The sequence below is a fragment of the Terrapene carolina genome, unplaced genomic scaffold, assembly GCF_002925995.2.
Source record: "Terrapene carolina triunguis isolate 2854851 unplaced genomic scaffold, T_m_triunguis-2.0 Scaffold113, whole genome shotgun sequence".
Classification (NCBI taxonomy): domain Eukaryota; kingdom Metazoa; phylum Chordata; order Testudines; family Emydidae; genus Terrapene; species Terrapene triunguis.
Window position 1 is genome coordinate 24,272,792 of NW_020664464.1, and position 11,277 is coordinate 24,284,068.

Here is an 11,277-nt window from a genome sequence, read left to right on the forward strand (position 1 = left end):
AGAATCAAGGACAATGATTCAGAGCATTTGGCACTGATTACGGATGAACTATAGAATTACTACAATCCTAGAATAAATGTGACTTATTAGAGACTTCTGTTTTCTATTTGTAAGTGAGGTCAGCAGGAACCAGTTGGTGCATATGTGACATTTTACCATGAAGGTTAAAGCTCAAATGTGAGTTTGGGGAAATATGTCACTTCTTAATCAAACATAAGCTTGTATGATGTGAAATACAAAATTACAAAGTGAGGCAGAGACTGCGTGTGGTGATTGCTTTAACCGCAACCCAAGCCATAGACATTTCTAATGTCCGTGATTATTTCTAATGTTAGTGAAATGCAGATTCAGGTTCTAGCATCTGATTCAAAGCTCCAACTGACTTCAGTGGACTTTGGATCAGACCCTATGAATGAATCCGAGGAGTGAGTCTATGTGGCATCATTTTTTTAAAAAAATCAGAAACCCCAAGCAACATAAAGTTTTCTGCCTGCAACTTTTCTTATGTTTTAGAATCATAGAATATCAGGGTTGGAAGAGACCTCAGGAGGTCATCTAGTCAAACCCCCTGCTCAAAGCAGGACCAATCCCCAGACAGATTTTTGCCCTGATCCCTAAATGGCCCCCTCAAAGATTGAACCCCCACCCTGGGTTAAGCAGGCCAATGCTCAAACCACTGAGCTATCCCTCCCCCCACTATAATTGAGAGGGTCACCCTAAACTGAACCTTGCTTGCTAAGCAGGAGGTATATATGGAGATATACCTATCTCATAGAACTGGAAGGGACCTTGAAGGTCATTAAGTCCAGTCCCCTGCCTTCACTAGCAGGACCAAGTACTGTCCCTGACAGTTGTTTGTTTGTTTGTTTTAGATGTGGTCAAAATAATATGAGCCAAGGAAGCGCCCAGCATGTGATCAGCTATGCTACAACTTCAACAGAAAAATGTCATTTTCCAAATGTATGTTTCACAGTTAAAGCCAAAAAATAACCATGAGCTCAGAGAACACTGAAGCAGTGACATTTTGCATGTAAAAATGACTGCAGATTATACTGCTTTCTGATTGGCAAATAAAGGTTGAGTTTTAGGGGCAGAGTGAGTCTTTAAACTAGTTACTGGAGAAAAAGGCAATGCTAAACCAAGGAAAGTGTATACCAAAAAACAAGTGCTTCATATTCAGATATAAAATACCAAAGCAAGTAACTATTACAAATTGTTTTATAAGCCAGTGTCACTTAACTTTCGAAGTGGTAAGTACAAATGTGCCACCTGTGTCAGAACTAAAATTCTGTCTGGCATGAAGTCACTTAAAAAAGGCCATTATTGTGAATACTGGAGAAACACATGCAGAGAGACCATGGAGACAGCTTACAAGAAATATTCTCAAATGTCTTCTAAGGCTTAGAATGTTTGACAGGAAAATACAATGTTCTGTCATCTATCTCTCTCTCTCTATTCCCCTCATCATCATAGTATCTGAGCACCCAGTTAAAGGACTCAGAGGGTATGCCTACACTGCAGCTGGGACTGGGAGCAAGCCTCCCAGTCCGGGTAGACAGACTCATGCTACTTCAGCTTAAGCCAGCATGCTAAAAATTGCAGTGCAGAAGTTGTGGCTCTGGCGAAAACTCCGGCTAGCCACCTGAGCTCAGACACGGAGGATCGGATGGGCTTGAGAGTTCGAGTCACAACATCATACTGCTACTTTTAGTGGGCTTCCAACTGCAGTGCAGTCATACCCATGGGGGCAACTCAAAGCTGGTGCATGCAGGTGCAACTCTCTTAAGTCAGTGAAATTACACCCATGTACAGGAGCTCTGAATCTGGTCCATGGAATCTACAAGAATGACATCCAAGCACGAGAGGTATTAGTTTCATAACAGATGCATCATGTCTTCTTTGATTGAGATAGACCACTAGAAACCTGGAGGTGTTTTCCAGAATCACCCTTCACAACCCATCTCCCTGAATTCAAAAAGACAACAGTCTTCTCCACTAATCCCATTTTATATTTTTCTTTTCAAACAGAATGGTTTATTGCCATGGATCTGTGACACCTGATTTGGCTATGGTTTTTGGAAGCTGTACTGTCAAAATGCTAGAAGATACCGGCATCTTGCCACATTGGAGGCCTGATTCAAAGTGAATGGGATCAGGCCCTAAAACTAGAATGTATACAAACAAACATTTGCTGTATTTCTCCTAAAGAATTTCTTTATAAATAAAATTATTCATGGATAATGTTTTAAAAGAAGTATAATCTTTTAGTGATGAATTTAAAAAAATGCTGTGCTTACAAATTCTAATGTCTACCCAGTATATGTTTACTATTTATTATGGATTGTCCAGAAAGAATAATAGGCTTGTATTTGTTTCTATTGCCATTCTACTGATTTCTTTCCATTTATATTTTCTGTACTATAGATTTTTAATTAAAAAAAATATTAACCCTTCTTTTGTGTGGTTTCAGAAGGAAAAATTAAAAATATATACACAGAAAATTCCTTAAGGCTTTTTAGCATTTCAAGCATTGAGGCCCCAATTCAGCAGTCCATCCCTATTCAGTGAAGTATTAAGTATTTGTTTAACGGTAAGCACATGCTAAATTTCATTGACTTCAATGGGACTTAAGCACGTACCTAAACAAGTGCTTTGCTGAACAGGAATGTACTTAAGCAGATGCTTAAATGCTATGCTGAATTGGGGCCTGAAAGGGCAGAAGAACAGGCAGAAAATACTCTTTAAGTTCCTTTGCAGCTACACTGATATAAGATGCCCACCTTTAAATGCAAGATATAAGAATGGGCCCAAAGAGTCTAAACATTCAGTTACATATTTGCTCTTCTCCAATCATATGCTTGACTGTTTGAAGATAATACAAGAGTTAACTATGTGAATTTATTTGCAAAAAGTCTTACCGTGTAATCTGTGTTCTTGTATTGAAGTCAAGAGATCTCATTGAGCGTAAGACCTCTATACACCCCAAGTACTGCAGGAAGAAAGAAAAGTTATAAAGTATGTATTATACACATTGCTGAGCTCTAGGAGAAGAAACAATTAATCAAGAAAAGTTATTGTGCAATCTTTGTTTTACATCTGATTTATCATTTGTAAGCTAGCTTTTCATAACTAGGTTCTCTGGGTCACAGGGTTCTTCTACAAATACTGCATTTTATTTACAATTTAGGTATATGTCAACATACCTTTTTATGCCTAATCTCATTTTAATACACAGTACATAATGTACTGCTTAGTAGTTCATTCACATTCATATTCTTTACTAGGCTTGAAGATATTCAAAGAAATACAAATAATATCAATATAAAAAGGGGTTAAATTGAAAAATATGCCAAGATATTGTCATGTTTATCATCAATTTGTTATAAACAAATCCATATATTACGGGCCAGATGATCAAAAAGTCAGGCATACAATTGCATGTAACTACACCCCAAATCAGATATTTGAAAGAGTAAATGGTCAGTAAGAAAAACAATTGAGTATTTGCATGTGCAAACATCTGGTCTGCACATGCAATTGCAATAAGTGGATGTGCACATTATCTGCCCTTCCCCAAACTCCTAACTATCTTATGGTCACAGATATGGGGTTCTTTATAAAGCAGATGATGTGAAAAGCAACATGTTAATCCATTAATCAACTGCTTGTAAATTCAGTTCAGAAAACCCCTGAAAAGACATATGGACAGCCGTCTATCTATTGTTCTAAAGATAATCCTGCAAAATTAGAAATATCTTACTCAAGCAGATTCTAGCACATGGCTGTCTGAATGCAATCTGCCTTGCTGTCGCGTTAAAAAAAAATCTAACTGCAAAAATAAAACGGGTGGAATTCGAAAATGTTCTAGGAAATGGTCATGCCAAGCAGATCACTTTCAGACAAATGCAAAAAAGTATTATTGACCTGATTGAAAGCAAAGTATGTAATTGTACATGAAAACTCTCCAAATTATTATAAGCCCACATCAGGTATTTCCATGTGCAAGTGACCAGTTAGACATAGATGCTCTGATTCTCCATTAGGTCCAACCTCTATCCCACCAGTGGAAGACTGAGCATGACAGAACTCAGTTCTACCACAACTCCACCTTGCCCCACACCAATATGACTCTTCCTCCTGCTTACGCTAGGAGTGCAAAGGGAGCAGGGGTGGGAGATGGCTATAAATTCCCCCTACGCAGGGGGAATTATCCACTGCAAATCTCTGGCCAGTTTAAAGCTACTTTGCACAAGCAGTAAAGTGGCCTTAGCAGACTGGAGAATGCACTTCTATAATTAGTGTAAGCACTATCAGCCAGTTTTTGCTCAAAGGGAATGTTAAAAATTATTGTTCAGTGTTTCAAAGTAGGCTTATTCATCACACTACATTTCTGGAAGAAATCCTCCACGCCAAGAAATATGCACATGTTACTGTTGAGTCAGAATCTGGCATTAGAAATACCAACATTGTTAATAAAAATGTACAAAGATGTAGCCCCACGTAGAGTGGATTGCAACAGTCTAGTTTGGCAGTGACAAAGGCATGGATGACAGGTGCAACATCTGCATCCGAAAGAAATACCAGAGCCTCCTGGCCATATATAGATGAAAAAAGCTTACCTGCCCACAGCTGCTACTGGATTTTCGAATAGCAAGTGGGAGTCCAGGCAGATTCAGGGCCGGTGCAACCCATTAGGCGACCTAGGCGGTCGCCTAGGGCACTAGCATTTGGGGGGCGGCATTTCGGGTCCTTCGGCGGCGACCGGATCTTCGGCCGCCCCGGTCGTCGTCAGCATTTAGGCGGAGGGAGCTGGAGTGGGGGGGGGGGCCACCTGCAGCAAATAAGGGGGGGGCAGCACGCAGGGGAACTCCCCACCCCAGCTCACCTCTGCTCCGCCTCCTCCCCTGAGCACGCTGCCCCGCTCTGCTTCTCTCCCTCCCAGGCTTGCAGCGCCAAACAGCTGATTGGTGCCGCAAGCCTGGGAGGCGGGAGAAGTGGAGCAGCGAAGGCATGCTCGGGGAGGAGGCGGAGCAGAGGTGAGTTGGGGCGGGGAGCTGCCGCACGGCTCCCCGGGCCGGGGGGAGCTGCCGCAGGAGGGGCTGCTGCAGGGGGGTGGGCGCCTCAGGGCAGAGGGGGGGAGCTGCCGCAGGGGGGGCGCCTTAGGGCGGGGGGGGGGGGCGGGGAGCTGCCACAGAGCTCGCGGGGGGGGGAGGGCGCAAAGTGGAAGTTTCGCCTAGGGCGTGAAACATCCTTGCATCCGCCCTGGACAGACTACTATATTACACACCTCTCTCACAAATGTTGAGCAAACCCCTTCAATCAGTCCGAAACAGGGTTAGAACGCCCATCCTCCGCAGCTGAGCTACTGGGACATCAATACCTAGCTCACCGGTACTATACAGGTCTTCCTAATGAGCTAAAATGGACTAGCAACATTTGCTTAACAAGATGATTGTCATCAATGAAGTCCCATAGCTCATGACATTACAGATTGTACCAACAGTACATAGCACCATGTACAAACTATGTCAGAGATAGCATGGTTGTGTTAGCAAATAAGACGTGCACCTGCCATGTATAGCCTTTAAGTAACCCAGTGCCTTCAGATCCTAACACATGTAAAGGCTGATATAGTTTTTGTGTAAACTACTGACGATAGCTCGGTGGTGAAGTAGCCTCAATGTTCTTGGATTCTGGGTTGAAATTCATCTAATATTTGAAAGAAGAATGGTCTAAAATATATTGGAACATACTCTGTAATAAGCCCACTAGAAGCACAAGTTCTTGATGCTCAGGCTTAAAGTATATTTCTATTTTGGAAAGTAACTATGTAAAAATGGCACATACGTACTCACCACATCTGTTCCTTGTGTGTAGTCAAAGTGATATCACTTCACTTTCATTATTAAATTGAGTTTGTGCTGCATTTTACTCTTCTTAGTACTACACAATATGACTAAGAGTGAATGAACAGGATTTGGTTCCTGTTTGTGCATCAACAAGATTGTTCACTAAATTCTAGCTGCAGGGACCATCATTAATAGCTAAAAGGCAATGGGGTTGTGAAAATGTCACTAAAGGGGCGGTGCATAATCTGAAAACAATAGGATTATACATGTGTAACTCAGGGAATAATTTAAAGGCTACAGGGTTGACTAGGTGTAACTGAGAGCCTAATTTGGGCAGTATACATTTTACAACTGGTGTTGATACATGATCATAAAAGAACCCAGACTGATTCTCAGGTCCCAGGTTGAGTTTCCAGGGTTGGCAGTTACAAAATCTTGTATAATGAGCATATTTGTACTTGACATCATTGAGAAACAATAAGCTTACTGCCCTGCAATGCCATTTTTACAATCTCTTTTCATAGTACAACTGCACTTAAAGTGCATCCTGCCTAGACCACCACCAAGGAAGCATAGTCAACAGGTTGCTACCCTTTTAGTACTCAAGCCACAAAGCTATTTTGGTAATTAATGTTTTTAAATTGTTGTTTTAACTGAACATTTATTATGTTGAGCAGCTCACTAATTTGTACTGATGGCAATTGGAAAATACATTGCAAGTGACTGAATTTAGCCAATTAGTAAGAACAGATCATAAAAAAGTAGAGATAATGCATCACAAAATACATTTGGTCATTTACTTCACAAGCAGACCATAGCTTAATTTCAAATATTTATGATACTTCATAGCATATCTTTCTAGTAAACTCTGTATTTGTAAAACTAATGATGTCTTAGTCACATAACCCTTCTATAGCAATTGCTATTAAACTTTTGTGGAGAATTAGGGGGAAATCACTGATTTCTGTATTTTGAGACACTTCTCGGGTTATACAATCCATGCCAAAGCATAGGGTAGTCCTAGGCCTGGTGACTGACAGCTTGTTGGGAACCTCAGAAGACTGGGCCTTCAAAGATATGGTAACAAGCCACTAGGCAGTGTTTGTTTAAAGAAACACAGTGCCAATATATCCTTTGACAGTTTTGATGGCAATAATATTGGAAATGGATTTCTAGGATTTGAAATAATTAGCAAAAGAGGTGACCTGTTTTGTTATTCCTTGCAGGGTATTTTGCTCTACTTATAAAAATAGATACCTCTTTCACTCCAGACTGAAAGAGCTTTGAGAGTACACCATTGTCTCCAGGATGAATGTGCAATTGCTTTAAGTTCTTACATGGCCACGTCTGCTATCCTTACTTGAGTAATAACTTATTCTGGCATTAGTCCCATTTAAGTCAGTGGGATGACACATGAATTAAAGCATTACTCACTGTGACTTGAGGGGGGGCAAATCAGGCCAAAGTGATTATCCCAAACTATTTAATTTATTTGAAATACATTTTCTTAGCAGATGATCCCCCATAGATATGCCTTAAAGCAGTGGTTCCTCAATTTTTCCATCCTGTGACCCTATGTTATAAGAAAAGAACGTTTCAGGCCTCCCTCCCCGACCCCTCCATAGTTTGGGGATCCTACTTCCATCCAGCCATTGTAAAAAGAGAGCTTGGTCACGACCCCTAGAATGAGAACTCATGCTTTACAGGCACTCCAGATAAAGCAGAATAGGAGAATCTCTGATCTGTTTTGTGGGAAATAATCTTTATAACGGGTAAATTGTCAAGTTCTTACTTAGGCAACCTCCTATGGAAGTCAGGGTTTGTCCTCTCACTCCTCAGAGCTAAATTGTGCCTTAAAAGGCATGTCTGTAAGCTGGATGAGATGTGGAGGAGCTATGCTACAGTTGGAATCCCAGGAAGAATACTGGCTAACTCATTCAGACTCCCTCCTCCGTGGTGGCTAGTACCACTGGCAGCATGGAACAGTGACTCTACATCACACTCTGACCGGCCCATGCACAAGGTGTAAACTCCCTGCACTCTTCTTTACCTCCCACGTTTGTGAACCCACACACAACCTGGTGCTACATTTGGAACAGAAACAATCTGGGATGTTTTAAAGTGGGTGGAATACGGGCCTGGTCCCAGATTGTGAATGGATCTATTGAGACTGATTGCATCATTTAGCATACAGCAGGTAGATTACTTTCTAGATAATGATACTAGAAAGTACTGCAGGTAGAAGTAAGAGTGGAGGTCTGAGAGTAGGAAGTAAATGCAGGTGAGTAATAGCCAGTCTGTTTTAGGTCAGCACTTAGAATTCAGTTTTTCTGGCGCTTTAAGATGTAAATATTGGGCTTTAAATGTTCTATTTAGGTTCTAAGTGAGATAGCTATTGAAGCCTCCCCTATTTTGAGTCCAAATATATACATATAACATTGTACATTATATAGTAACAAAGTATTTATGTATCAGAGGAGTAGCCGTGTTAGTCTGGATCTGTAAAAAGCAACAGAGAGTCCTGTGACACCTTTAAGATTAACAGATGTATTGGAGCATAAGCTTTCGTGGGTGAATGCCCACTTCGTCGGATGCATGTCAGTATTTATGCAGTCAGATTCCTTGACTTCTAATGGCCCCTCTTCACAAAGATGCACTGTGCCCCGTGTAAAGAAACATATAAATTTGAAGAGAGCTGATTAGTTACGACTTTTTTTAACTTGAAATTTTTTTGTCTTCACATCAAGACTTCTGTATATTTTCTAAGGGTTCAGCCATGCATCATATTCACATTGTGCTCTGGGGGGCGATGCAGCAGGGCATCTAGTCCAGGGGAGCTCCAGGCAACTACAGAGGGTACAGGGAGAGGGAGCCGGCTGCTCCATTCCTTCAGGCTGTTTGGTGCATAGGGTGCCACAGAGTACACTGAGGGAAGCATAGGGACTGCACTGTGACAGGCTCTTGCACAGGCTGGGGGAGATTTCTTGTGCATTCCCATTCCCTCCCTGTGCACCTCAGTGAGTCATGCACTCACTAATATTGTGTTAATTAATAAATGTTCACAGCCTCACTCTGGGTGAGATAAAACGATTTATCTTGGTCTTATTTAATAGTAAAACAAGTGCCAACAACATATATATTTACAGTATAAAAATAATAGCATGTAACACACTGGAGTTGAAAAGGAAAAAAAGTACTATTTAGTGTTTCCATATATTTGCAGTTTTCGGTAAATCTTATAGCAATATGTAATCATACACAAAAGTTTACAAGTCAATTTCTCATTTTCTTTTTCTCATTAAGGACTATACAGAATGCATGTTCTAGCCCAGACAGAAAACTCTAAGTTAAGATTAATTGAATAGAAATGGAACAGAAAATCTGAAAACAAATCTTTAGAGTTTAACAACAAATGACTTGACCCCTTCAGCTGTGGATTTATTGTCACAAATTGCTCCAAACAAATAATGCAATATTGCAGTACAGTACTTCTACACTAGTTTAAACCACTATTAAATATTATTGTCAATAGTTTTTCATGCCTCTTAAATGGAGAAAATTATCACAAAAATGCAGTCAGCTAACAGATGACATAGCTCTGGAAAAGGGGAACTAGTTAACTAGTTTTTTACTACTAACTAAAGTTGTACATAATACAATTACTAGCTTGTGCTAACTACAGATAGAAAGAATGTAATCTATATGGCACATGCTTTATTAATCCTTAATTGGTGAATAACAGTCTATTGTTTGACTGCCACATTCTATTTGAACGCCAGGATAGTTTTGCATAACTGTAATAGCAAATGGATTTAGGGGACATAGATGCATTTTCTGTGGATGAGTTCAATGCCTCCCAGAAATCACTTTAAAAAAAATCAATTGCTGCAAACATTCCATAGTGTATGTATGCTTTTTTTTTTTCTTTTTCTTTTTTTTAAATGGTACCTCATTACTTTCATTTGGGCTTTCTGTGAAGTCTACAATTCGGCACTTTCTCCATTTTGTTCTCTGAACTGTCTGCTTGGTTTTCTGATAATGAGGTCATTACTAAAATTATATTATTAAAATTGTTATGGAAAAGAGCTCTAGATTTAATTAGCACAGTAGAAATAGACAGCATTTTCATACTGGACTTCAGGGGGAAAAAGAGAGATTCCAAATTTTCTTTGAATCAGTCCAAGATATTTTTTTAAACTCACTTTATAAAACAGTGGATCTAGACAACAGCACTAGGAACTTTAGTATTTGTTTAATACCCAGTGTGCAAATTCTTTAAAAAAATCAGGGCCAGTTTTAAAATTTTCACTGCATGACTGTGAGTCACTGCATATTATTTGAGGCTGTGCTTTAAATAGCTTAAAAGCTTTTACAATTAATTTCCTGTGAACTCTTTTGAACGGGAACCTTGTCTTCATATGCATTTGTTCAGGTACCATAGGGCTCTGATCCTGACTTGGATCTCCGGGCTCTACTAGAATATAAATATTCAATAAGAATAATATCAATAAGAATAGATGCTGAGTGACTACACAATGTTTTTGTCTAGATAAATCTACCTTATGGCTAATCTACTGAATCAGCTTCTGACCAAAGAATGACAACCATTTTGTCCTTTCTAACATACAAACCCTGTGTGTTTAGTTGTTTAAATGATAAAAAGATTCAGCCTCCTATGACAATGCAAAAAGTTATCATAAATAAACTATAAGTTCCTTCAATTAATATATGGACTTCACACACACACACAAATATATGATGTCATGGATCTTAAAAAAGCTTATTAAGAATAATTTTGTGAGTAACAGAACTATTTTTTGTCCTAAAACAGACATACATATACATAAGTATCTTACTATTTGCGAGAAAGCTAGGTCTTGATACTAATAAGTGAGATATCCACTTATTAAGAAGATATCAAGATTTACTAAAACCCTAAAGAGGATCAAAATAAGCAAATAAACTGTCATGGGAAAAGAGTTAAGGTCCTCTCATGGATCAGTAACTGGTTAAAAGATAGGAAACAAAGGGTAGGTATAAATGGTCAGTTTTCAGAATGGAGAGAGGTAAATAGTGGTATCCCCCAGGGGGTCTGTATTGGGACCAGTCCTATTCAACATATTCATAAATGATCTGGAAAAAGGGGTAAACAGTGAGGTGGCAAAATTTGCAGATGATACAAAACTACTCAAGATAGTTAAGACCAAAGCGACTGTAAAGAGTTACAAAGGGATCTCACAAGACTGGATAACTGGGCAACAAAATGGCAGATGAAATTCAATGCTGATAAATGCAAAGTAATGCACATTGGAAAACATAATCCCAACTATACATATAAAATGATGGGTTTCAGAGTAGCAGCCGTGTTAGTCTGTATCCGCAAAAAGAACAGGAGTACTTGTGGCACCTTAGAGACTAACAAATTTAT

At 39.6% G+C, this 11,277-nt stretch overlaps 1 protein-coding gene across 1 annotated transcript in view; it reads right to left on the bottom strand.

Moving 5' to 3' along the window:
- The window catches only part of SHC3 (SHC adaptor protein 3), a 71,872-nt gene that overhangs the window by 44,214 nt on the left and 16,381 nt on the right, over window positions 1-11,277 (bottom strand). Inside the window, exon 2 of the mRNA XM_024198944.1 lies at window positions 2,919-2,989. Coding sequence (XP_024054712.1) covers window positions 2,919-2,989 — 71 coding nt within the window. The remainder of the gene's footprint in view (window positions 1-2,918; window positions 2,990-11,277) is intronic.